The 26,569-nt window shown below is 55.0% G+C and overlaps 6 protein-coding genes across 6 annotated transcripts; 3 read left to right on the top strand and 3 right to left on the bottom strand.

Moving 5' to 3' along the window:
• Window positions 1-231: 231 nt before the first annotated feature.
• On the top strand, window positions 232-6,095 carry ETH_00027060 (uncharacterized protein; the record flags this gene model as incomplete). The annotated part of the gene is made up of 10 exons (XM_013373114.1): window positions 232-583; window positions 1,057-1,203; window positions 1,650-2,202; window positions 2,477-2,825; window positions 3,044-3,676; window positions 3,812-4,237; window positions 4,441-4,518; window positions 4,934-4,984; window positions 5,107-5,320; window positions 5,857-6,095. 10 exons carry the CDS (start codon window positions 232-234, stop codon window positions 6,093-6,095), a joined length of 3,042 nt encoding a protein of 1,013 aa, XP_013228568.1.
• Window positions 6,096-6,845: 750 nt separating this feature from the next.
• On the bottom strand, window positions 6,846-8,267 carry ETH_00027055 (uncharacterized protein; the record flags this gene model as incomplete). Its single annotated transcript, XM_013373113.1, has 1 exon — window positions 6,846-8,267. One exon carries the CDS (start codon window positions 8,265-8,267, stop codon window positions 6,846-6,848), a length of 1,422 nt encoding a protein of 473 aa, XP_013228567.1.
• Window positions 8,268-11,928: 3,661 nt separating this feature from the next.
• ETH_00027050 (3-mercaptopyruvate sulfurtransferase, putative) lies at window positions 11,929-13,723 on the bottom strand (the record flags this gene model as incomplete). The annotated part of the gene is made up of 2 exons (XM_013373112.1): window positions 11,929-12,129; window positions 12,329-13,723. The coding sequence occupies 2 exons, from the start codon at window positions 13,721-13,723 to the stop codon at window positions 11,929-11,931; spliced, it is 1,596 nt and encodes a 531-aa protein (XP_013228566.1).
• A 751-nt stretch (window positions 13,724-14,474) lies between these two features.
• Window positions 14,475-15,341, top strand: ETH_00027045 (uncharacterized protein; the record flags this gene model as incomplete). Its single annotated transcript, XM_013373111.1, has 1 exon — window positions 14,475-15,341. One exon carries the CDS (start codon window positions 14,475-14,477, stop codon window positions 15,339-15,341), a length of 867 nt encoding a protein of 288 aa, XP_013228565.1.
• Window positions 15,342-16,366: 1,025 nt separating this feature from the next.
• Window positions 16,367-19,566, bottom strand: ETH_00027040 (TBC domain-containing protein, putative; the record flags this gene model as incomplete). Its single annotated transcript, XM_013373110.1, has 8 exons — window positions 16,367-16,896; window positions 17,075-17,240; window positions 17,567-17,629; window positions 17,854-17,934; window positions 18,200-18,317; window positions 18,564-18,661; window positions 18,979-19,114; window positions 19,337-19,566. The coding sequence occupies 8 exons, from the start codon at window positions 19,564-19,566 to the stop codon at window positions 16,367-16,369; spliced, it is 1,422 nt and encodes a 473-aa protein (XP_013228564.1).
• A 1,522-nt stretch (window positions 19,567-21,088) lies between these two features.
• Window positions 21,089-23,816, top strand: ETH_00027035 (zinc finger DHHC domain-containing protein, putative; the record flags this gene model as incomplete). Its single annotated transcript, XM_013373109.1, has 3 exons — window positions 21,089-21,465; window positions 21,724-23,578; window positions 23,703-23,816. The coding sequence occupies 3 exons, from the start codon at window positions 21,089-21,091 to the stop codon at window positions 23,814-23,816; spliced, it is 2,346 nt and encodes a 781-aa protein (XP_013228563.1).
• Between the last annotated feature and the right edge of the window lie 2,753 nt (window positions 23,817-26,569).

The following is a 26,569-nucleotide window of genomic DNA, read 5'->3' as shown; positions in this document are numbered from 1 at the left end:
AAAAACATCTGCTGAAAGGCACGAGCTGTTTTGTTTTGTCTTTGCTTGCTCGTTTATATCGGGGTTTCTCCAGGCCCCGTGGAATCCCTCGGGCCTCCCGCCAGGGGCCCTTTTGTCCCCCTCCGCTTTCCTTGGTGCTGACCTTCTTTGCTCCAAAACATAGTGTGCGTACACTGATCAAGCACGAGCGGCTGCTGCAGCAGCAGGGAAAGCAACAGGAGGCCTCCATTCATGTCAACCTCCAAGTGTCTCCCAGCAACACCCCAGGCTCCCCCAGGGGGCCCTGGGGACCACGAGGCCCCCGATCCCCTTTCAGATTCTGTTCCAGGCAGGGGGACCGCTTCCCGAGAGGGCCAAGAGCTTTCCTCAGCAGCACTCGCACTGGAGAGTGCAGCGGCAACGGTGGCGGCGGAGGGAGGGGACACATCTCCTATAACAGAAGGAGACTCAAGCCTACGCCGCAACAGATGGGCAGACGAAAGTGATGATTTGGACTCACCCGCCTTCGACCCGATGGCGCCAGGTGCCGCCCCTCCGCCGCTCAGTCTTGGGGCCCCCGAGGCACCACCGCCTCCTGTCGTTAGTGAGCTTGAGTGGCCAGCTTAGGCACTCTTATAGAGCTGCCTGATGCAGCCTTACGACTTGATTTAATGTGTTGCTGTCACATGCGTGTCCATTTAGCCATCTGTGCTCGAGGGGTGCCTGCTGGCCCACGTCGGCAGAGCCATTCTTCGCCGCCGCCACGAGTGTGCTCGTCAGTTTCGCTTGAGTGGAAGTCTGTGTCTTGGTGGCTTCCTGTTCTCGGAGCTGTCAGAGTGTACCAGTTTATCTGTTTTGAAGTCCCTTGTGGTTGGGCCTCTCCGTCCGTGGCCTTCTCTTTGCATGTGTCGCTCTCCTTCCGCGTGTCTTTGTTTCTTTCCGTCCGTACGCTGCGCTGAATCCCCGGAGGCTTTTCATTTAGATTTGCCTCCCTCAAGGCTTTTTCAGTTCGTGGCACGCTCGAGCCTGCGCTTGTGCCTTGGCTTGCTTGCGTCTGTGTGGCCCTCTCCTCCGCAGTGGAGGACAAGGGCGTCCGCGAGCTGCTTGTCACCGACTTGGACCACAGAATGACGGAGAGAGATATTTCCAACCTGTTCACGGGGGTCAGGCGAGTCCATATCAAGAGAGGTGACAATGGCCGCAGCAGGAGCAGCACAATCTCCGGTGGGTTCTGCGTGTCCGAGTTTGTTTCCCTTGCTCCAGCGTCGAGCTGCGCCGTTATTGTATCTTCTGCCCATAGCTTCCTGCTTGCTCCAGCGTTCATGCCCTGTTTTCTTTCTGTTTCGTCTTTGTCCCCGCGTAGTCTCATATTCGTTGTGCAATTTGTCCATTGCCTTCTGTTCGGTGTGGACGCGTCTTTTCTCCGATCCCTCTGTGCTTGCCTTTGGCCGTGTCTCCTCGTGTTTCGCAACAAGTTGTGTAGTTTGCTGGCACGTCTAATTCTTCTCGCTATTTGCGTGCCAGTGCCGCCTTCGTTAAAAAGTAGATTTTCCCATGGTCGCCATGAGGTTTGTAATGTGCTAGCGGCTGGAGTGGCAGGCATGCAGCGGACCCAAACATTCCCTTGCGCATGACGTCCTGCTGCGTGCTGCGTTGGGGTGTACGTACAGCTGAAGTCTCTTTCGTGTCTCACGAGGCGGTCTGTGCGGCCTTAGCAATGAACTGCCGGCCTATTCCTCGGAGGGGTACCTCTCAAGGGGGGGCCCGCGGAGACCGTGGCAGGGGCCCTTTAATCCTGAAAATACAGCTGCCACCTCCAGACAGGCTTGATGCGTGCTTTTCCAAGTTCCGGTCTGGAGGCCTTGTGGGCGCGCCATCTGCTGCAGCCTCAGGAGGGTCGCCGGCTGCTGCTGCTGCATCTTCCGAGGGACCTCGACGGGGTGGCTCAATCCTCTCAGGCGGAGCTGGGGGCTCACCTCTCAGCCGCGGCGGATCGGGAGGTCTTCAGGGGACGGCCCGGTCAGGTAATCTCGATAACAAATGGCGAAAGAAGGGGAGAAGCCCGGACCCTCCACCTCCAGCTGCACCTACACAGGGCAGCAGCAAGGAGCAGCAACAAGATGCCACGAGCAGCAGCAGCAGCAGCAACAGCAACGGGACAACTCATGTGGTGCCGTTGGTAGACCCTAAGGAGCTGTTGAAGGAACAATTGAAGCCGCAGGGGTGAGAAGAAACGCTTTGGGGATTACCCGGAGGACCGTAGCAACAATTGCAAAGGCTTCAGGCATCACTGCTTCCTAGGATCGATAGTATAGAGTCTGGGGTTTTGTTAACAGGTTGTTCGGTGAATCATGAAGTTCACGTTACGGGCTTTGTCAGTGGAGAGTTTAGGCTCTCTTTGGGTGTAAGTGTTCGGGTTCTGGGCTTGTGACCGTATAAGGGTACTGGGGCTGAGGCTTAAAATGTGAAGTTGACGGTTTGGGGTTTGTGGCTGAAGGTTGAAGCTGAACCCCGCTATCTTCGGCGAGGCGAAGCCTCGCGACGAGACGGCAGTGCTCCAAAGACTGAGAGAGGCCCGTGAGGGACCTTCCAAACAAGTGCCACCAACGTGTAGCTCCCCAGACACGTCGGGATTGCAGATGCAGAGTATGCCTGTGCCTCCGCCTCCGCCGCCTCCACCGCCGGCACCTCAGCAGCAGCAGCAGCAACAGCAGACGCGGTGGCGCAGCAATATGCAGCTGCAGCAGCAACAGCGACAGTGCTCTCCTGAGAGACTGAGGCGTCGACAGGACCCGCTCTGTGGGGCAAAGCCACGAGATGAGCCTCCACTCATCTCAGCTCAAGAGGTATAGACAGAAACAGTGAACCGAGCAAGGTCATGAGTTGACATCGTGCGACAGCAGCAGCAGCGGCCATTGTAGCAGGAAGCGCCGTCGCATATCCCTTTGAAACTGCGGTTACTGCATTATCTGCCGCGCCTGTCGCTGTTGTTTTCTGCTGTCGCTGCCACTTTGCTTACGGTCGATCCACCTTTATCCTGTGTCTGGTTCTTTCGTCCCTGCAGCAACAGCAACAACAGCAGCGGCAGCCCTTTGCCCCCAAGCATCATGCTAGCACACCTGGAGCGGAAACTGTGCCTCTGAAAGCAACAGCGGCAGCAGCGGGGACTCCGCCCTCACAGACATTGTCAACTGAAGCCGCGTCAGCGACCTCCCCTGTACCAGCCGAACGAAAAACTGGGGCGGGTCCGTGGGGTCACCGCCTTGCCCCCTCTCCTTCCCAGCAGGAGGAAGTTTCTCCTGTGCGTCGTGGGTGGCGCGGAGGCCAAGAGACTGCCAGTAGTAGCAGCAGCAACAGCAGTAGCAGTAGCAGCAGCATTACTCATGCAGATGCAGGTGATGCAAAGAGCAGCAGCCACAGCAGGGGGTCTTTGGGAGGGTCCCAACAACAGCGAAACAAAGGGTCTTTGGCGGTTAGGGAAGTTTGCGCTGTCTCGGGACCCTCCGAGGTAGCCGGAGAGCTTGGAGAACAGCAACAACAGCAACAGGCACAGCAGAGGAGCATCATTTGTGTTGCACCGACAGCGCCACCGAGGACAGGCCCGCTTGCCTCGCAGTTGTTTTTAGACAAGGTACCGAAGCAACAGGAACAGGAAGAACGGCAGCAGCAGCAGGGGAAGAAGCCGAAAGGACGGCAGGTGAGAATGGAGCAAAGGAGGCAAGGCTCCTGTCGCGCTGCATATGCATCATTTCCACGTGATCGAAGTGCTAGTGCTTGTTGGGAATTGGAGTCCGTACAAAAGCAGCAAGCACCTCTGTTGCCGTTATTTCAGGCTTGGCAGACCAAGGTTGAGGGTCTTCCGGATGTGTCTAGCACTCAGCAGTCGCAGCAGCCCACGGAGGAGGGTAACTCGCAGCAGACGGCCCAAGATGGGCCACCTAACCCACCCCGACAGGTCCAACAGAACCACCAGCAACAAGAGCAGCAACAGCAACAGCAGGGAACGGGTCACCGAGGCAGCGGAGGCAGGGGCGACTGGAGGGGAGGTAGAGGGGATAAGAGGGGTGCGGGCCCCGCCGGGGGCGCATCTGCTGGCGCTGGCAGTGGTGCCCCTCGCTGGAGCTCAGGGGCTTCTGGGGGCCCTGTTTTCCAGAGGGGACAGCAGAAGGATGATACTCGACCATCCGTTGCGGCTGCAACTGCAACAGCAGCTGCAGCAGTGACGAGCAGCAACAGTGCCAGCCTAAACACCCGTAGTGTGAGCAGAGCAAATACAGCAAGTTGCAGGAGCAGACCGTGTCAGCAACAACAATGGTAGCCTAAACATGCGTAGTGTGAACGGAGCAAAAACACGAAGGTGCAGGAGCAGCCCGTGTGACTGCGGCTGCAGTTGGGCCAGTGGGTGCTTGTACCCTCAGGAGTCATGCACTCCAGGCTTTCAGTGTCGCTGCTGCTATTCAGGCTGAAACGAGCGGCTGCACGGACGGCCTGATTTCATCCCCCACAGTAACTGGTGCATCTCACTTGTTGCACTCCCGGGTGCTGCTTTTGTTGTTATTCGTATTGTTGCGACAAGTGCTGCTGCCGGTGCCGTCTTGTCAGTGGCGCATTCAAGGCTACTTCGTGATTGCATTTCTTCATGCTGCGGTGCGTGCTGCTGCTGGTGCTGCTGTGGGTTGCAGCGGGAGTAGCCCCTTTACGTGACAGAGCTCCTCGCCGACAGCGAGGCCCTGGGCGTAGCAAAAAGGAAGACGAGCAGGAGCGCTCGGGCCACAGAAAGTGGAGATCTCAGGGTGAGTCTAAGGGGGTGGAGTATTCCCTTCTCAGAAGGCGAGCTGCAGCTGCTACAGCGGTTGTTAATTTCCGCTTGAAGTCACTGACATCTTTGATAGAGCATGCATCCTCTTGATGAGGATGCAGCTAGAGGTGCCTGTTGCTGTTGATTGTGCTGCAGGCGGTTCGCCAGGAGAAGCAGACCAGCAAGGGAGAGGTGACGGCAAAAGCAGTCCGTTTGCTTGCTTAACTTTGGTGCTGTTGCAGCATCTGTCAATTCTTTCTTATCAGTTGCAAGATATGGGGTGGAAGTCGTGGCCTCTGCTGGCGTGGCGGTGCTGTTGTGGTGTTCAGCAGGAACGGGACGCGGAGGAGGCCAAGGCGGAGGGGGGGGCCGACGGTCTGTGGCAGGCGGGACGCGGGAAGAACAGCAAGGAGCTCCCAGCTTGCCAGCGGGTGGAGAGACGTCAGGCGCAGCAGCTGCTGTTTCAAGAGAACCTGCAGCCTCACAGCAGCAGCAGCGGCATCAGCAAGCGGGGAAACAACAGCAGAGTGCTTATAGGGAGGGGTGAGGTCCTTTCCTCGTGGTTTTGGGTTGGCATTGCTACGTGGTGTTACAGCGCTGGGCGTTTTGGCTTCGGATGTCTGAAATCCCTGTGCATGCTTCGTCTCATGTTCGTGTCGGGTTCCTTTTCGTGCATTGTTGGTTTCGTTTACATCTTTTGCCGGAGTCCAGCTCATCTTTTGTCTCGACGCACGGTCGCAGTTGCATCGGCCGTGTCGCTTTCTCCTTAGGTGGGGATTTTCTATTAATTGGCGTATGCCTTTCAGCTCCTGAAATATCATGTGTTGTTGGGAGGCTGTTCACGTAACGATCGCTTTGGTTGGCCCTGCGAGCTCCGCTTATATCTTACTTCTGTCTCTCGTTCTGCAGACCAGCGCGGCCCGCAGCTCCACCTGCTGTACATACAGGTAATCGCTTTTCTGCCTTTGAGGACGTCTCAGGGGACTCTGACTGACAAGGAAACACTTGAAGAGACAATTGGGTTGGTGACAGGGGCCGCTGCCATTGAACAGGGGCCCCGTGCAGGGCTTTTGTTTCAGATTTCCCTTCTCTGGAGACATACGGCAGCAGCGGCCTGCTATCTGTGCCTAGGAAAACAAATGTGCCTTTTTACACAGCGATTCGAACCAACAGCAGCATGAGCAGCTGCTGCCCCAATGAGGAGGGAGAGGCAGACAGGAGACAGACGGGGGATCCAGTGTCTCTAGACCCCTCGTGCTGCGTGCCGAAGGCCCCTCTGTGTGGGGCTAGCCCCACATATCAAAATCTTTACAAGTAGCAGCAGCAAGAGCCGCTGCCGCAGCAACTGCAGCAGTAAACCTAGTGGGAGTGAGAAGCTCCCATTTGTGGTCAAGCGTGTTCATGGGGCTCGCACATGAGCCAGTCGTGCCGCCAGAGTCACACACTGGGGAATGTTTCTTTTGGCGCAGGGCCCACAACGCAAAACTTTAATTTTATTGAAGTTACAGTTCGCTCCTTTATTCTTCTAGTGTCTGTTCACCAGGTGCCGGACCACACGTTGCACCCGAGGTTGCTTTTAAGCCACGAGTTCTGTACGCCCTTTGGCTGCGGCCTTTGCTAGATTCCGCGACTTCCGTTTTGGCTCTGGCACGGCTCCCACCCCCCAGCTTAGCTTCTGGGGGACGCAGTTGGTGGATAAGGCGTTCAAATTAGCTCTGGAATGGAGGGGAAGGGAGACCCGCTGTTCGTTGCGCGTCTCCTGCTGGTTCCCCTTAGGCTTTCAGGTTAGCTCTTATTGCCTGTAGGCATCCTTTGTTTCTTGACTCAGCATTAGAACTCCACAGGGTCTTTGCCGTCTTAGAGGCTTCGTGATTGCACTGCGAACATTCGGAACAAATGAAAGGCCGGACTAGGCCATACGGGGGAGGCCACGGGGAGCATCTGCTGTATTGAAGCGCGCAAACTCGCACTCAAGGATCCCCCATTGACTTACAGTTGTTCTGCATAGTGTCTAGGACCTTCTGGGTCCTTGCAGGTATGTTGAATGTGGAGTGGAAGACACACCCGCTTAGTTCCTGCGTCTATTTGCTCTTTTGTATTCTGCAGGGCTTTGCCTCAAGGAGGGAGGGAGGCCCCAGATGCCTTCACTGCTGCTAATTGCTGCCTGCTGCTGAAGCTGCAGCTGCTGCAGCCTCCCCGCGTACGCGGCACCCCTTCCAGTATACAGGGAGCTCAAGCCTCGTCTGAGCATGGCATCGCTGGCATCGTGCAGCAGAGGAGGCTGAGCCTCCTCTAAGGTCTTAAGCGACACTCTCTGCCCTGACTCCTTTCCGCCCAGTGATGACCCCTTCCAGAGGGCTGGCAAAGGCACCTCAGGGGACCCCACGATTTGCTGCAGCGCCTCAGAGGCTGCAGAAAGGGCCATCAGAGGGTCCTGTTGAGCCTTAAGGCCATCCAACCCCACCTCATGTCGCTCCCACTTTTTGGGGTGGCCCTCTGCAGGTAGCGCGTTGTAGGACAGGCGCTCTGATTTGAAACTGTTTCCTCTGTGCTTGCCTGAGGGGGCGTTTCCTGCTTCATTGTGCGTTGCCACTAGCAGCGAAAGTTGTTGGATGTAGTCGCCGAATGCCTGGGGCCCGTCTGTCTGCTCCGAAGTGACGCTGGGCACTAAGACCCTAGCTAAGAGTCGCCCATACCTGTCGTTCCGCAGAGGTTGCAGCAGCACAACACGTCCTAGTACCATAGCGGCTAAGGCTGCAGAGGCTGCTACCCCTAAGGGCTGCCCGCCAACGTCTAGATGAGCAGAACCATATGCGACGGCTCTCTTCTCGCCTGCTGCCGCTGCTGGCTTTGGCTTGCCCTTCCAGGTCTCAGGCGCGTCTATTGCGTAGAGGCGAATCCTCAGAGTGCAGACAGGGAGCGGAGAGCAACGCGAAGGCCAAGGAGATAGCACTAGCTGCGGAGGCTTCTCCTGCTCTACGTACTTCGACGTAGAGGTGCCCAGTGCATTCGACAGCGGCTCAAGGGCCTGCTCCTGCTGCGACTCCAAATGCACGTACACGTCAAAGTCCGATTCCACGGGAACGCAGCGCAGTGTGTCCCCGTCCACCACTATGACTACGAGACAAGCAAAGGGAACCCGCGGATGTTCCCCTAGTACCCACACCACGGGCTTGGGTGAAAGAAGGCTGCTAATAATAATGGCGGGAAATTTACTACGAGAGGGATCCTTCAGAATGTCTTGCAAATTGCTGCTGCCCCCAGAGATCCACTTGTCTTCGTGGCTCTTCCCGGTATGTACGGCGCCGGAACCGACTGATCGGGCGCCGCCACTGGCCTGTGGTATTTTCTGGCTACTAGAGCGGAAGAAGCTGCTAAGGTAATAACCAGCAACACTGAGAATGCAAAGCAGCAACAGCAGGCGCCATACAATAACGGGCATTCTACGCCCCACGTACTGGCGAAGAATGGGGGAGCCTGCGGTCGCCATGTGAGTGTTTGCCGTTGCCTGTTGTGAGTGTTTGCCGTTGCCTGTTGGGGAAATGTTGAGTGTAACAATAGCAAGATGAATAAGATTCAAATTAATCCGTAGATAAGGAGGGAAGTTAATGCATCTGGCAGCTTAGACAAACGGAACCTTCCAGGCAGCCGCCAACATGCAATCGTGCAGTCGGCACTGTCTGGCTCCTCTTTGGTTCTCCTAAATTTATTGGAGTGTCAGTAGTCAGGACCCCAAAGTAAATTTCAGGACCCATGCAGACGGATCTTATGGCGGGCACAGTCAGTAGCAATGTAAGAGTACGTGAAGTTCATGAGGGTGGGCGTCGAGAGCCAGCCTGCAGAGCCCGGTAAAGTTGTTTTATTTGTTTGAGGCTTCCGAGACCGAGAACAAATTTATGCCTGTCTTTTCAAATTTTTCCCACTTCGAGCGAGAGAATGTGTACACAAGAGCTCATTTACAATCGTCTTGGAAAACAATATATGAACGACGACGGACGTAAGACAGGAAGCCCCGACTCTTCTGACGCCCTTGCTCGATCCTCTTTGTTGCATTCTTTTTCTCAGTAGCCGCGGGCACTTATGTCGAAATACGCCAGCACATGCCTTAAATGAACGATTTCAGGTTATATCACGGACAAAAGAGGCAGTGGGGCAATCTCTGCATTGAAGCTCTCCCTGCGTATTTTGCAAAACCCGTTATGCGTAAACAACTTTGTTTAGATTAAGAACTTTAGGATTTGTTGGTCTTTTTTTCAGTTTCCCTGTTTCAGACGCTATGGTCTGCATAGTAATGTGGGTGTTTTCGTATTTTCGCGTGCTCAATGCAAGTCTGGCTAAACCCTAATGCACGGAGTTACCCTATTTTGCCGAACTACTCAAAGATAATAATGAAGAGGCACATATGATACAATCTTAAATTAGCATGCACTGGTATTGGCATGAGCCTGCTACCTCCGCAGTGGTTTTCTAAGAAAAACCAACCGCTTTGGGAAGATGGTACAGTAAACTGTATGCTCTCCCTGTCTAGATGCGTTTCATATCCGTATGTGAAGCTCATCCAGAAACAGGAAAATGACGAGTGCCTCTTTGCCGTCCTGCGCGAGCGAGCAGCTCCCATGAGCTGCCACGGGCTACAACACAATGGCCTTGATACTTCCCTATACGTCAAGCAAAGCATATCCCCTATACTCAGACGTACCTCTTCGGATATGCGGTAGACACAATGATAAGTAGGCCCATTTCATTGCTACCTAACCTTTTTTTCGAAAAGGTAGATTTGGGCGTCGCGAATGTAATTTGCTGAAAGTAGCTCTCTCCAATGGCAGCCACTAAGACTGCTCATATGGCTATTGTTCTCGGTCGCTGGTGATTGCATGGTACTCATGTGTGCTGTAAACGTCTTGAGGTGGTAGGAGGGGCGCTTATGTTTAAGGGAGTGCAGTGGCAACGGCAGCAATCAGTCGAGCTACGCTAAGATGGCTATTGGTGCATCGTGCGTTCTAGAGGAAAAAGTGCACTGCGAACGTCCTCGTCCTTTCCGAGTTCTCCGGCTCCGCGCAGGTGCGGCTGGCTGGCTAACTAGCTAGCTGGCTTGAAGCGGAACTGAATACACAACCGAAATCAGGAAAGAAGTCTCTTGGCAGGCTCCAGCTGCATTGCTTAAAGAGCCTGCTCAGGAGGCGTCTCCACAAATGGCGGCAATCAGGGTGAAGCCAAAAGTACTGGTAGAATCATTTAAAATTCTTCTGTGGTATTCTTGGTGTCATTTACAGCAATAGCAACAGCTTTATTTAAGAAGAAAGTGCAAACCGTGCGAAATATACACGAATAAGAACCACAGCTACCCTCCCCTAACGGGTGCTAAAAATCTTTCGATGTGCTGGTGAATGTAGTTCTGAAAGACACAACATTCAAGTTTTTGTGCTAGCAAAAAAAAACTGAACAGCAAGCGGAGAGTGAGAAACACAAAAAACAAACGCTGCATTACGTACCAAAGTTGATGGTGGACTCGCAAGCCAAAGTCACACCGGAAACGAAGAATATAAATAAACAACGCTACAAAGGTGACGTAAACGGGAGACTTATTCTGAAATAAGGCAAACGCCAGACCTGGTACCAAAAAACCAGCTAAACTAACACTTTCCCCACAAACGCGCGGCGACTCGCGCCAGCAGCCTCTCAACAAGTGGCACACGCAACGGACAAGCAGAAGCGCAGCTGTTGCAGGCGATTTCCGGCGCAATTGTGCCACGAAGCAACAGGGAAACTTTCACCGCAAGCAGCAAAGACGAAACCGCCGCAAACCAACAGCTATTGCAGCGATCCTTCTTCTGTATCGACTCAAGAATAACCCCACTATCTGCAACTATTTACATTCGTTTTCCTCTATCTTTCATAGGCGTTTGCTTACATAAGTCAACGCAGAAATGATGACTCCTAATTTTTATGTGCTTACAGTACTTACGTATACATGGAGCCCGAAGTCCCCTATGCGGGCCTATGGCGCAATGGTAGCGCGTCTGACTCCAGATCAGAAGGCTGGGCGTTCGAGTCGCTCTGGGCTCACTTTCTGCTTTCATGGACTTCAGCACAAAAACTTTAATGCAGAAATGGTGAAAGGTGTGCGTAGTGTCCGTATATACATTCGTAGCCAGCGTCGACGCCCGCGGGCCTACGGCGCAACGGTAGCGCGTCTGGTTCCAGATCAGAAGGCTGGGCGTTCGAGTCGCTCTGGGCTCAACTCTTTCTTTGTCATTTTTGGTAGCGTGCCTCGGAACCGCGAGTAGGCGACAGCGCCCCACAATATGGAACTTGCTGAGAACAGTGTTGCCGCGTGACGAGCGGTGCGTACTAGTGACGCTTGAACAGCTATACAAAGTGCCTGAGGGCAGGGGCGGTGAGGCGACGAAAGGGTTCCGTAGCAGCTGCAGATACGCCAGCGCCAACGGTCGCTCCCCCTTCCCCGCATTCTGATGCCGCTGGACAAGGATATCTTTGTCCTTTCTGCTCTCAACAGCCTGTAGTGCAAAACTGGACTCTACCCTGCTACCGGCGTAGCTCTATCCCCCTTGCACACACCCATGAACAGCATTCGGGTTCTGCTGAAACTTCTCTATCTCGTGACCCCGGCAGCTGCCTGTTAGCCGTCCCCTCTCGTGGGTTTGTGTTTCTATCCCCTCATTTCTATTGTAGGTGTCATTCTTCGTACCAATGAGCACGTGCGAAGCCGCTGATGGTCGCTCGCCGCCAGTAAAACGTTGCAGCGACAATGTGTGTATCGCAGCAACAGCAGCAGCAGTAGAAATCGAAGCACCCAAAAAGGCTGCCTGAAGAGGTTGATTTGCTGCATTGTTTGAACTGAAGCTGCAGCCCTCGGGAGAACTCATAAAACCTTAACAAATCAGGGGAATCCAGGCACCTTAGGATTTGAAAGTTGACGCTACATGACTGCACGAAAACCTCATCCAATGGTGGCGGCTCTTACTAGCCAACTAGAGGGCAAAGATATGTTCTAGTGTCAACGGGGAACCACAGGATCCCCACTGGCCCCCTAAAGGACCTAAAGGATCCCTAGGGGCCCCTCTGGCTGCCGCCATTGGGGTTTCGCAGGAACGCTTTGAAAGGCCACGTGGCCAGACTCCATATTTGACTCAAGAACTCTTCGTGGAAAGACCCCTTGAACTGATAACTGCGAGAAGGGCCTCTTGCTGCTGCTGCGTAGGAGGGGGGACGACCAGCGTCGGGTATTGGGACCCCGGGGGCCCCCCCAAAGGTGCCTCTGCCAAGCGTCTCTCTGCCCATTCAGTCCAAGAGCCGTCGTAGACAGAAAGCAGCGACACCGGGTAGCCCACCTGCAGCAAAGCGTTAATCGTACGCCCCAGCAGCAGTCGCAGCAGCACAGGAAGCAGAGGCTGAGAGGCACGAGCCAACAAGGCGATGCGTTTCCCCAGACCCTTTCTCTCGTACGCCCGCTAAGCAGCAGCAGCAGCAGCAGCAAGAGCCGTAGCAGCAGCAGCATCACAGCCGCAACACTCGCACGCAGCCGCGTACCTCAAGAAGCGCGCAGAAAAGGATGCATGACGATACGCCGCTTCCGCAAGTGCATACAATTCGTTTTGCCTCCGAAAAGTCCAAATGCGGATACTCTGGACGCTTGTGTTGCGGCACCTCCTGTTGGTCTTGCTGTTCTTGCTGCAGTTGGTGTTGCAGCTGCCGCTGCTGCTGGAAGGCCTCCAGCTGCTTGCTAACACCCTTGACGTTCGCGCCCGTAAGAAGCGGCCCCAAAGGAAAAAGCAACGATGTTCCCGTCTTCAGGGTGGCGTACCCAAAGGGAGGGGCCCTCACGGAAGTCCCAAAAGGACACAGGTAAGTCATGGGGCCGCTGCTGATGCAGCTGCTACTGGGGAAAAACGCGTGGGGCTGCAAAAGCGTTGTAAATGGGAGGTTGATGGAGGTGGGAATGTGCCCCCCAAAGACTCCCTCGCGGGGCTCCCCACATCTCGCCGAAAACCTATCGTGGGTGCGCACATCAACCAACAAGAACGAATCCTTGCCGATGCTGCTGCTACTGTCGCGCTTTCCACTGGTAGAAGCCTCCTTCGTAGTACCTGCCGCCTCGTCCAGAAGCTTCAAGAGGTCCACGTAGGACACAACCAGCGAGTTTTGATCTTCTCCACTGCCCGCCTCTTCCCACTGACTTGCAGCAGCAGCAGCAGCAGTGTCTTCTCCGGCAGCGGAATCAGCAACTGCTGCAGTCTCAGGAAGTGGAAGGAGACACTCCCTGCTAAAAGGCCGCGTGTCCACGGGAAGTGAGCGGGCGACCCACGCCTTTATGCCGCCGTCCAGCACCCGCGATGTCAGGCCCCCCCAGCGAAGCATCCAATACACCCGTGACGCTGAGAAAAAGCCCACCGAGTCGTATAGGACGATCTTCGGAAGCTGTTGCTGCTGAACGGGTACCTGGCGTTCCTCCGCCTGCTGCTCCCGTTTCTCCTGTTGATCGTGGAGCTGCTGCAACTGCTGCACCGTTTGTTGCTGTTGTTTCTGCTGCTGATGCAAGGCTATCACATAGGCTCGCAGCTGAGCCCTCGAAGGCAGCATGTGAGGGTATGGGTTACTCCTGTCGCTGCAGGTGTCGATGCAGAAAAACTGCGCGCCCGGAATGCGGGGACCCCTCAAGTACTCTTCCTCGGCACAACGATTCCCGAACACGGGCAATTCTGTCATGCTGCAGTCGAGGATAAGCAACTGTTCTTGCCGAGATAATTCCGAAAGAAGCTCCTCCACGGATATCAGGGGGTCTGCCTGCGGCCCCCAGCCGTTGCTTGCAGTTGACATCTCCCGGTAGGGGGGGGATCCCCGAGAAGCCTTGGATGACTCACAAGGAGAGCCAAACGCACCCAGTAACAGACAGTTTCCTGTTGCTGCTGCTGCTGCTGCTGACATCGCAGTTTGGCTGATCACCTCGCACAAGCTTCGAAACCCGCAGGACGGGCGACAGCAGCCGCAAAAGAGAGGACGGCGTAAAAGTTTCCGGCCCACCAAGCCCGCTAAGTCCGCACAGTGTGCTTTCCTTCAATAAATTACAGTACAACTGTTCACGAACTCTGTTCACGCAAAAGCAGCAGCACTGCGACCAGCACCAGAGCAGCAGCTGCTCTCACTGCAACAGGTGTACTCGTAACAGCAGGGTCACTGCTGTTGCCGCTGGAGCCCTGTGGGGATTGGTAACTTGCTGGTTGCGGAAGATCACATCAAAATGATGAGCAAACAGATGTTCTGCTGATCAGTGCAGGGTAAGGATCGATCCTGCTGCAGCAGTCCCCGGTGTTACGGCTGCTGTTTCTTTGAGAGACAGCTGCGGCTCCAACTGCTGCTTTCGCATCTACATTGATAAAGTGCCTCTACAGTGTGTTTATATCCACAAGACATTCGCTCTTCCGCTGGTTTCCCGTGTTGTTTCAGCTTGACCCAGTGTGACCTGGTGGTGATTCTAAGTGAGGAACCAAAGACCGAATCCCAGGTTCTGGCTGTGTGCTGAACCAAATCTTCGCATGGCTGGCCTCAGAGCCCTGTAAAGCTGTGCTGGACGAGAGCCCTTCGACTGTGCCCGCATGCTACCCTGTGCCGAAGACAAGGAGTCGGCGCTCGCCAGATAGGCGCTCTCTGGCGCCTCTAGGCGGCGATTCTCGCTCTAATGGACTTTGATTTCCCAACAATCACAGGGGCTCTTTTACGAGTTACTGTTGCAGAGGTACGGAGGTGTGCGGCTGCCTGGCAACATCAGCAGAGGCAGCAACAAAGGCACAAGGAACAACAGCAGCAGGCCAGGCAGCAGCATATGGAGCAGCCGCGGATAGAGCAGCAGCAGAAGGACAAGCAAGAGCTGCACAACAGGCTGGAAGCGAACTCACAGAAGAAGCATACTGTGCGTAATGCTCTCTCTCCTGGGGTGCCCACTAAGGGGGGTCTTGAGCCTCTTGAGGCCCCCAAGCCTAGTGCGAGCCACGCCCGTTTCGGCGAGGAGCTGGAGGTGTGGGGCCCATGGCGTTGCCGAGGCATATGCATAGAGGGCCTTGTTATCTCTTGCACCCGAGTCATGCTGAGAGGGCCTGCTCAGGACTATACCGCAGCAACAGCAGCAGCTCGAGATGCGTCAGCAGCACATATGGACACGATAGAGCTTGATGATGGAACAGGCGTAATTAGCTGTTTCTGGGTCTGGTACCCTTCAGGAGAACCTCGAAGTTCCCTTCGGGGACGAGGCTTGGGGGCTACTGCTGAGAGAACTGTGGCCTTTGAGCCCCCGCCGCCGGTAGAGCCTGGCACATTCTGCAGGGCAGAGGGACGCGTGATGCTGCGCAGCAGCAGTTCCTGCAGCATGGACGGCAGCAGCACTTGCTGCTGCGCCTGCAACGTTCGAGCATCTCTAAGGCTCTTTGGCCCACTTAAGGAAGATTGCGACCCAAATGCTGAGGCCCTCGCCTTTGCTGCCCTTGCTACGCAGAAGAGAGCCCTGAAGTGGTGGCAGGAGCAGCAGCAAGCGCATCAACAGCAGAAATAGGTGCCCAGATGCCAGCCCCTGCTGCTGCAACAGCAACAGCGGCCGTTCCGTTGCGACAACAGGGACGAACAAAAAGGCATTAGATGCCTCAGCGTATACGAGGGGACCCACTCCCGAACTGCTACAGGGTGTTAGAGGCAGCAAGTGCAGCTGCTGCTGCTGAAACGCGTGTCTGTCAAGGCAGTGCGTGGAGGGAAACCACCCCGCCTCTTTTGTAGATGCTGCAGAAAGACGCTCTTTTCCTGAGGGCCCAAAAAAATGTAAGGAGGGCCTTCAGTAGACACAGAGAGTAGGGCTGGTGGCATGAAAGGAGTGCGCGCACCCCAAAGGCCACATGCTTCCGCAGTCATTGTCCTCCGATATTAAATAGGCCAAAGGCCCTTTTAAGTTGAAAATTTTGAGTTGGAAAGCCCATAACATTACCAAAATTGTCAGCAGCGGCGGCAGCAACAGCAGCAGGTTGGCTGATTGTTGCTGCCGTGGCTGCTGCCACTGTCTTGCAGCATTTGCTGCAGCAAATCAGTGTCACGGCGAAAGGCCCTAATCATCATCTTTAGCTGTCTTTGAGGGCCGAGCAGGGGCAAAGTAGTCGCTAATAATATGCAGAGGCGGCGGCGGGCGCCCGGAGAGCTGCCGGTGTCTTTGGGGGCTCCCTTTGGGGCCCCTTTCACAAGGCAAGACGAACACAACTCTCCAATGAGGGTCATGGGGGGCGCCTGCAGCGCTCAAAGCAGCGCCACACAGCATGAGCAGATGAGCAGCTATGGGGGCTTTCGTATGCGGCAGCAGGAATCACAGCATACATTTCTGGGCCTGAAGAAATGAAGGTGATTGGATGTCGTGTGCTTTTGACTTAGTCGCTGTAGAGGGCACAGGCACTTGTGGTTGCAACGCAAGTACCAAGTGCACCGAGCTTGTTCAACTTCGCTGCTTGGCTTCACATGAAAGGCAAGCATATGGTAGAAGTTTATGAGGACACAATGGCACTTCGATTTCGTAAATCGGCAGTTTCGTCCATGGAAGTCTTACGACACCTTGTTCCACCTTGTTACGCATGCGACAGGACCTGCTGCTGCTGCCGCAGTGGAAGTAGCAGTAGCTTTACCTGCCTCGATGCAAAGCCTGCAATCTTTGTTATCCGAAAACACCCTCTCCAGTGTTTCTATCATTTTATTTGTCACGTGGAAGCGCAGCATGCGCCGCAGCAGCCACGCCTCGCCGGGGGTCAGTTCGCTGCTGCTGTCTGGTGTTCGGACGTTTTGTTGATGCTGTCGCTTCTCCTGCATTTCAATTTCTTGCGAGCAGCTGCGGCGAGGTGAAGACACCTGGCGGTACCACGGCAGTTGTTTCCGCTGCTGCCGCAGCCTATCTTCACGCGCCTGCTGGGGAGCTCGTTGCTGTGTCTTCTGCTGATGCGACCGCGGTGCAGCGCCAGAAGGCGCAGCGCGTGTTTTCTGCTGCTGGTTCTTTGCTTTGCTAGTGGCGAAGGGAGCTGCAGCGGCAGCGGCCATGATGAACGGCAAGGCCTCCTCCGGTCCCATAGAAAGCAGGGGCTCTACAAAGTAAACACAGCAACACACTTTGCATGCGTCAGTTGTAAGAGTGGCAACAGTTGGAGCAACGGCAGGGTCAGCATTGAATAGGCTGCGAGCTGCAGTTTGGTAAAGTAAGTGCCTGACTCGAGGGCTGCATTGACAACAGCAAAAGCAAACGCAGCAGCAGCAGAGCAGTACCCTGAATGGCTTCGAGGAGGGCAAGAGCCGCTTGCAGGAGACGTTTCATGCCTCCCAAGGCCAGCAGGTCGAGAACCCGGAGAGACAAAGAGATTGGGAAGTCTGCTGCGAAGACAGGCAGCAACCACTGCAGCAAGTATGCCTCTCCGCGGACACCCACGAAGGCCTGACATAAATACAGCGAGAAACAGAGACAGCAGTGCATGGGGAAATGACCGAAACAGGGTTCGGGAAAGCGACAGGGACACATAGAGGGCAAAGATCGGCCGATAGCACATAGGAACACCGCAGGGGCTAAAGACACCGGCGGATAAGCAGACAGCAGCAGGTGCGCAGTGACACAGGAAAGCACAGCACGGAATTGGACAAGATGCGATGCAGAAGGACACAAAGTGGGAATAAATATACGGTCAGAAAGGAAGGCACTGACATCCAAATGCACAGGGAACGCTGATGAGGACAAGCAGGGATGAAGCTGAGGGGGTCACATACGAAGTGTTCCCGCAGCTGAGGTAGAAATGCCTCCATGATACGCTCAAAGGCAAATGTAAGACTCTGAAAGGAGCCACACAGCCACACTATTGGGGAAAGGGGTGTCTACAGGCCCCCTGACGAAACTATCAAACGAGCGCAGAATACTGCCATGTGGCTGCATGCAACACACGTAACATAGAACACATAAGCACGCCCGACTTCTCACAAACGTTGCAGCTCAAACGGATAGTCAGAAGCTGCACCAAATCGAGCAGCGGTGGCTGTGGCAGCAGCAGCCTTCTCACCTTGATGGGCATGAGGTCTGTAGCATAGAGGCGCTGCAGACCCCATTTCTGCAGAAGGGAGACGAAACATCGGTAAGCCTCCTGCAACATCCACACAAACCCTACTTTCTATGCTGTATGTCTCATTCTTGGCCTACCAAGGTAATCGGAGATGGTAAAGAAGCACCGGGAAGGAAGATAACAAGGCAGACGCGAAAAGAAAAAGCAAAGTGCAGCGACCAACATGCGGCGCACATAAGCAATGGCAGCTAGCAACAACGCGCCCCGCCAAATAGAACGAGGCAAAACACAGTGCAGCAGCCCCCGTGGCAGCAGCAGCAGCAAGAAAGTGTCAGGGGGGCCTCACAAACTCATCCTGCAGTGCATACAAAAAGAGGCCGCCCAAATAGTTCATACCCTGGCAGTACCCGACGCCGTCTTGGCGAGATGCACAGGCGAGCAAGACTCGGTGCAGGGACTGCTGCCTGAGTCAGGAGCACAATAGCAGCAGCAGAAGCAGCAGAGAAACACCAAAAACTAAGAAAGTTAAGGGAAGGCAGCAGCAAGGCAGCGCATGGTGATGTCAAGGGCGCTCCACAGGCCGGCGCCTCTACATTCCTGACATGGTAGCAGCACCAGCACCATCCCGAACAAGCAGTACGACAGAAATGCCGGCTCTAGCCGTAACGGCCACAGCCGCAGCAGCAGCAGCAACGGTAGCAGTGGATTACATTGCCTTATCCTTGAAGAAAGGAAGCTCAGGGAATGTTCTGTGGCAGTCCCTTGCAATCTCTTCGGAAAGTGCGGCAGGTGCCGCAGCACAAGCTGCCTGCAGCACAGCCACCACCACAGCAGCAGCAAAACGGCGCTGACTGGAATACATGCAACAGCAAGTGCTCACTTAGCTTGCAGTGGCAGCAACCAAGAGGGCGAACAATCGCCTCGCTGTTTAGTGACTAAGCTGCTGCTCCTTCACGGTCAAAGACAGTGCAGGTGCAGCAGCCCCCGTAGCAGCAGCGGCAGCAAAATGACAGGGGCCCTCACAAACTCATCCTGGCCACAGGAGCAGCAGCGGAAAGAGATACATCAAGAATTCCAGCAAAAACAGCTTCCGCAGCAGCAGGATGAAAAGCAGCAGCAGCTAACCAGATAGTCTGCATAGGTCTCATGCTGCATCTCCTCCACAAGCGAACACCTGTAAAAGTAACCCCTGAAGGCTACAGGAAAACCGCGCCGCCCAAAGGCAGCAGAAAGGAGCGGGGGGGACAGAAGAGCTTTTCGCCTGCAACGAACAGCTGAAACATAGCTCCCACAATAAGTTGACTGACTCTCTTGCTGCTGCCCCTGTTGCTGCTGCTGCCTCTGCAGCAACCACAGAGGACCCAAGACCAGGAAAGAAAAGAGAAATGACGTGCATGTTACAGAGGCAAGGATTGAAGCGGCCATGCACCTGCTGCTGCTTGTGAATAAAGGCAAATGGAGCAGTGCCATTAGTAAAGCATACCATGTCTTACAGACGCGGCTACAAGCAGCTCTGTCTCCGTCTGTGAGAAGCCGTACGAGTCTCTTTGTTGCCTTCGGAGATACTAAGGCCCACAGTCGCAAAGCCCTGTTGAGGCAGTCGTCTGAGGGGTGCAATGCCCCGATAAAGCTTGCGGTGGTGCTGCTTGGTGGGCCACCACCTGCAGCCGTGACTGCAGCAGCATCTGACAACCCGTGGGCGCTTGCAGTCATTGAAGAGACTCTGCTGCCCACAGCTAGTGATTGACTTCTTACGTTGCCACCGTTACTTGTGTTGCTGTCCTTGCCGTTTCCGCAGTTGCTCCGCCCTCTGCTCCACTATGCAGCGCCCGCTGCTGGTGTTTTTGCTAAAAAGGAGACTCCCCTGTGCGTCTGGCACTCAGGGAAGTCTTCTTCTTGTGGCGGGGTCTCGCTGTTGTCGCTGCAGCACAGCAGCTGCGACAGCAGCTGCACCTGCTGCTAGCCCGTCCGCAGTAAGTACACTTCGCATACTGCTGCCGCCTCCCAGCCTCTTAAGTGGGCCCTACGAGCAGTGCCGCAGTACTTGATGTTACTTCCGACAATGTTACTGCTGCAGATGCTGCGGCTGCTGCAGGGGCCCCAGCAGCTGCTGTCGAGTGTGGTACCAGTTGTTATGTCTGAGCAGCTCAGAGTAGCAGCATGTGCACGAAAAGTCCTACTCAACATATTTACGTCAGTCGGAGTGCAAAGGGAGCAAAGAATATGTGGAAGTCGTAGGGAACTGTGCACGCTGCGAACAGTCCGTGGAGGATCATCAGGGGCAGCAGCGGCAGCGGCTGCAACACCCAGAAAAATCATATCCAGCGATATAACGTTTCCATTTGTGAGTTGTGCGCATGGCTCCTCCCAAACACCTTTTTTCCCGCAAAAACGGGAGGAATCTTCGGAACTCTCCCCTGGGAGCTCTGGAGTTCTCGTGTCTTAAGCGTGGGCAACAGCAGCACCAGCGACGCGAACGCCAGCAGCACCACTGAAAGTCATCAGCGATGAGGCCTGTTCCGAGGACTTTTGGCACTGGCTCGTCATTGGTTTGAAGAGCAGCGGCAGCGGCAGCAGCAGCAACAAGTGCGGGCGCAACCAGGTATTTTGGAAATTTCTCTGCTGCAGCAACCGGCGGCAACGCTGTCCCTTCAACAGCAGCAGAAGAACAGCGCCTTGAACAGCATCATATCGTGACTGTCCGAGGCTTGTCGACACACTGGCTGGTGTCATTGGGTCTCGGCGGCCGGCCCCAAGGCTTTCACCGGACCCCTATACGCGGAACGCTCTGATAACACAGCAGCTGAAGCAGAGTCCTCAGACGCAGCAAAACCAACAGCAAGAGGACTAGCAGAGACGGCAGCTGGAAAAGAAATAGCAACGAGAATAGCAGGAACGCAGGCAGAAGCAAAAGTTGCGGGAGCAGCGCCTGCACGATTGGCATTTCAAATAGTGCTGCAGCAGCAGCAGCACCACCAACAAGAATAACAGATGCAGGAAAGCCATAAGAAGCCGAACTGCCATTGCCTGGACTAGGGGAATTTGTAGGCGCAGCAGCAGCAGTAGCAGTAGTTGTGTCAGGTCGCCCACGTAGGGGGTACCTCAAGGTGCCTTGAAGCTCGCCGTTGAATTGGAGTGCCAAAAAGAAGAGATAAAACGTAGCAAGGACAAGGACACCGTTAACAGCAGCAGCGAGGGCAGCTGTGACAGCAGTGAAAGCAGAACAAAGTTGGCCATGGCCGCGGCCTCCGCTGCCGCTGCCCCGCACAGGTCCCCCATGCGCCCGCACCTGCAAGTCGCAGCAGCAGAAACGGCAGCAGAAGCAGGGTTCAGGGAGGAAGCAAGAAACTATGATAGCAGCGTGGCCACCTTCGAAATCTCATCCTCTCCCGCTACAGCCTACGATGAAACAGTCTGTGACGATGACGATTGCGGCTCCCCAGGGCCACTTTGTGTAGGTTTTGTGTTGCTGCTGCTGCGGTGTGGCATACTGGGTGCCCTGGTGGCTATACACCCTTCCTTATTCTCCTTTTCAGATGCTGGGGGTGCAGCAACGTGGCTTGTGGCTGCTGCTACCGTCACCGCTTACTTCGTAGCTGCAAGCACAGATCCGTAAGCCATGCCGGTGCTGGTTCCGTTGATGGTGTTGCTGTTGCTTTTGTGTAAGCTTGGTGCTGGGCGCTCACACAGGTAGTGCGACGTTGCTGCAGCTGCTGCTATTGCTACTACTGCTACCACTGCCAAATTATTCCTGCTGCTGCTCCTGCCGCCTTGGGCTGCAGCCGCTGGTGCTCTGCTGCTGGCTGCTGTGTCACTGCTGCAGTGGCGTGCGCTGGTGCTCTGCTGCTGGCTGCTGTGTCACTGCTGCAGTGGCGTGTTGCGCTATTGTCCCTCGCTGCTGCTGCCTCCGGAGCAGCGGCAGATGCTAAAACGCCGCCGCAGCAGCAACAGCAGTCGGTTACGGCGCTTTGAACTCGAGGACGACGACAGCTGGGAAAGCAGCAGCAGTAACTGCAGCACAAAAGAAAGCTGCTACTACACAAAGGCGGCGACAGAAGCAGCTGCGGCAGCAGCAGCAGGAGCAGCAGTAGCACGGGGTCGGCAGCAGCGCTGGCAACGAACTACGCCAAAGGGAGTTCGACAGCTTCCCCGTTTCTTCAGGAGGCGCCGAAAGGACTATGAGGCCCCTCGTCAACTCAGCAGCAGCAGCTTCAGCAGCGGCAGCGACGGCCATGATAACTCTTTACGGGTGACCGGCAGACTCACCGCTGCTCCTCGCGGCCGCAACAGCAGCAGCAGTAACCAAAGTATCAGCAGCAGCGGGAGCTTGGACATTTTTTGTGAAGAAGAAACAAATGGAGACTTGCCTGTGCTTCCTCGTACGCGCAGTAGTAGCAGCAGCAGCAGCCACAGCACGCGTGTGCCCGCACCGCCAGTAGCCTGTGGCAGTGCTAAATTTCTGAGCCTCTCGCAGCCAGCGGAGCCACCGACGACAATGCAGGATCAACACGAAGAGCCGCGAGATGAGCAGCTGCAGCAGCAGACACTACCGCAGCAACAGCGCTTTCGGCAAGAGCAACATTTTGGGGCGCCGTTACTTAAAAGCTCGAGCGACGAAGACAGAACAGCGATCACTGGAGTGTCGCTGATGCCGTACTCTCTGGTGCAGCAGCAGCTGCCGCAGCAGCGACAGCGGAAACGACGGGAGAACAGCCCCTTACCTGTCGTTTCTCGAAATGGGGCCTCAGCGATGCCCCCCGACGAAAGTCATACGCAGTGGGAGAAGGAGGACCAGCAGCAGCAGCAAATGCAGGGGCAGCAGCAGCAGAAGGGACTGCGGGGACAGAAGAAGCAACGACTTTCCGCTGCATCTATTTGCGGCGTGCCTGCTGACATTTGGCCACCGGGGGGACCCCATGGGGCGTCGCTTCGTCAGGTGTACGTAAGTTGCAACAATGTGCTTCACTTCGACTCCAGAAGGAGCAGGAAGAGGCAGCAGAGCCGGCGGGGCTACAGGGCAACCCGAAGAAGGCATCCCGCTGAGTGCAGCAGCAGAAGCAGCAGCAGGGGAGGAAGCAGCGGTGATAGCGAAAGTGACAGCAGCAGCAACGGAGAGGAGCCGACTTCTGGTAGACGCAGAAATAGGTTCGGCAGTGGCGCACACCACGTGCCTCAGGAAAGTCAAACAGTAGCGGCAGCCGCTGCTGCAGCCGCTGCCGCAGCGGCGGACACAGCACAGATGGAGGCACAGAAGAAGCTCCGGGAGCAGAGCAGACGCCAGCGCCAGATAGCCGCAGAAGCAGCAGGGGCGACAGCAGCCTACGACCATGCAGCAGCAGCTCCTGATGTTTCCATTCATGTTCAGGGACCACAGAGTGGTCGACAGGATGCCAGTAGACCAACAGAAGCAGCTGCTGCTGCCAGTACATCAGGTGTCCCTGCACCAGACATTGCCATGGCAGCATCCATGGCAGACGACCTTGAAGCCGCTCTTCCGCACAGTTCACAGAAGCACCAGCAGGAATGGGAGGTGGTGCAGCTGAGCCAAGCAAAGCCTTCAGATTCTTCATATGTCCCAACGTCTACAGCATCTACGACAGTGACTGAAGCAACAACAACAGCGGCGACTACTACGGTTGCTGCCGTCCCTTTTTCTGTTAGGAAAAGACAGTTGTGTCAATATGGAGTGAGGCTGCGTTTCTGTGATCGGTGCTGCATGTATCAGGTAGGCAAAAGCAGCAAAACCAAAAGCAGCAGAAGCGGCAGAAGGCGCAAAAGTAGCAGCAGTAGCCGCTGCAAACATTCCTTGTGGGTATATGAATTGTCGCAAGCATCCTGCTGCGTTGCAGCCGTTGAGGACAAAGCACTGCGCGGACTGCGGCGTCTGCATTCGCACCCACGACCATCACTGCCCTTGGATCGGTCTGCTACTGGCATTTAACGTCTTTCACAGGCGAAATTAGAGTTACTGCATTGTGTTTGTAATGCTGCCGCATGTGGTGGCGTGACACACCTCGTGGGCCCCATTATTTCACTGTTGTTGCCTCTGCGGTTGCTGACGCTCTTAAACTCTATTAGTGTGAAGATTGCTTTTTTTGTCTGCTGTTCGTACAGGGAGCTGCGTGGGGGAGAAGAGCCGCCCCCACTTTATGGTATACCTGCTTATGCAGGTGCTCGAGGCAGGTGTATGCACAGTTCAGTGTGTGCGGCTGCTGCTGCTTCCGATGGACGTTAAGACTGACTGGTGCGGTTGAGCAGCTGCTTACGCTGCTGCTTGTAACACTGCTGCTGCTCCAGCCCGAGGCGACAGGTCTATGTAGTTTGCGCCGGAAATCTGCGGCAGTTTCTGGGCTTCATTAAGCTCTGTCAGCCTCTTTCTCTCACGAAGCTGCCTGTCTGTGCTGTCCGCATGTGTGGATTCGCCTTTCATGGTGTACTTTCTGCCTTGCAACAAAGAATATGGAAGTAAAATATGTTGTTTTTTCGAGTCGGAAGCTTTTTATTTGCGCTTGCTTGCATGTGCCTGCAGGGGAGCGGGGCTGTGCTTGCTGGTAATTTTTAGTTTTTTTTTCCTGCTTGGCCTTCTTTTGCTGGTTGGCTGCCTCGCGGGCTACCACTTGCTGCTAATGTGTTTGAATTTGACAACGTGGGAACAGCTGGCGTGGACTCGAATTTCATACTTGAAGGTATCTGCACTACAAGAAAATTACAAACGATGCTAGTCAGAGGCAGACGAGACTGAAAAACGCAGCTGGAGACGTCAGCCACTTTTCATGTGGCCATATCCCTCTGCTGCTTGCGGCCTTCGTGATCCTCTGTAGCCTGTTTGCGTTCTTTGATCCATTCCCTGGGCGATCATGACTGCCTGGCTCTTGTTAGAGTCTCTTAAGTGGTTACTCGGGGTTATGCCTCTCCGTATTCCGGATTTTTCGTTCGTGCCTGCTGTCTTTTTTGTTCATTTTTCGGTGTTTGCCGTTTACTGCGGCTCTGTTGGTTGCTCCTCAGTTTTTCTTTCTTCTGTGTTTTGCCTCTCTAACATTTATAGCTGTCTGGGGTCGTGGGTCCTGTGTTTCTGTCAACTCTCTCACTGGCTTCCGTTTGGAGCCGTGCTTCTGCCTCGTTGCTGAGTGTGCAGGGCTTGGACGAAACAGCCGGGTCGCCCTTCTCGCGCAGCTTCCTCCACAATTTACGCGTGTATTGGATGCCGGCGCTTCCCCTGCGGTGCTGCGGCCGCTGCCGCGGCGAATGCCGTGGGCCGCAGGGGGAGCTCTGGTGGAGGCCCGGTCAGCGTTTGTCTGTCTGGCCCCATTTGCCATTGTTTTCTTTTGTCATCTCCAGTTGCCTGGCTTCTTTTGTAAACTAAAGCGTCATTCCATTTTTTTCTTGGCTTTTGTCTCCGCTTTTTCGCGCATTGTTTCGTTCCCTCGCTAGTTCCTGCCTTTCCTCGTGCCTCGACCACCCATTGTCTTCTGTCGTGCTTTCTCCTTTATGTACTACCGTTCCCTGCCTGTGCTTAACCCGCCGTCTGTTTCGTTCCGGCGCAGCTGGCTTCCACATGTGTGTTTATTGCAGCTTTTCCCGTGTAGGTTTTTACTGTTGCCTCAGTTCCTTGCGTGTTGGCTCTGTATGTGGGCTTCATAGTGGCTTAATACTGGGCGAATTCCATGTTTCTTTGTCCAGCCTGCCTAACACATCTTCTTCCTTTGGCTTTGTCCGGCGCGTTTCTGTTCGACCGTTTGTCGGCGCTCCCTTCTGTAGCTTCCGTGGCCCATGTGTCTTTAAGTCCTCTACCATGGTTTTTCTGTGCCTCACTTCAGGCCCTCCCCACCTACCACTGTGCATGCGAGCTCCTTGCTGCCGCTGCGTGCTCGCCCGCTGAGCCATTCAGCAGCAGCGGCAGCAGCTACATGTAAGAGTCCCCAGGAGTATGGTGAAAACCGAATTGAAGGCATGCGAGCATGCACATTCCGTGCATTAAATGACATGTGTTTTCCGTACCTGTGTAGCCCTTAGGGGCAACTACTTACAACTCGGAAAGTTGTAGCTGCGTTTTTGTCCTTTGTGCCCTCGCACTCTTAATGAGCAGCGAGCACCATAGCAGTCTGTTTGCAGTAGCTGACCAGTTTGTATGAATAGACATAAACTTCAGCGATTCAAAAACATTCAAAAAACCAGCCTCAATGTTCTACTGCGAATTACGTATTCACAGTCTTTCATCTGCTAGTCAACGCGTAGCATGCGTTTCTCGGCTCACGGTATGTCAGACAAGCAAGCAGCTCCTGCTGCGAAGGAAGCGACGGGTTAGAAGGGGATACAAGCAGCGCCAGAAGTGGGGCGGACACGGACAGAAAAGGACAAAGAGCGAGGAAGCATTTACAACAGGGTGACACACAGGAGAGAGCTGAGAGACTAGAGGCGTAGACAACATACAAAGATCGCCTCAAGAATATACAAGGAGAACATACACCCGTGGAGCAAATGGATCTGGGAATACAAATCGCGCAGACTCGGACAGCAAGAACCACATAAAGTGTGAACCACGGGAACTGGCATATAAAGAAAAGCCGACCAGACAGCTACACACGGGGCGGTACGCTCTAGGCGTCTTGAAAAAAAAAACCCGTTGAGCCCCAGCGAGGGCATCGACGCAGCCGAAACAAGCTAGAGACACGAGAGACCGAAAATGAGGAAATGGTGCGCGGTTCAGATGAAGCGA

This window comes from Eimeria tenella, genomic scaffold, assembly GCF_000499545.2.
Source record: "Eimeria tenella Houghton genomic scaffold, Eth_scaff12, whole genome shotgun sequence".
Taxonomy (NCBI): domain Eukaryota; phylum Apicomplexa; class Conoidasida; order Eucoccidiorida; family Eimeriidae; genus Eimeria; species Eimeria tenella.
Note: the sequence above shows the minus strand (reverse complement) of the source record. Positions and strands in the feature narration are given on the sequence as shown.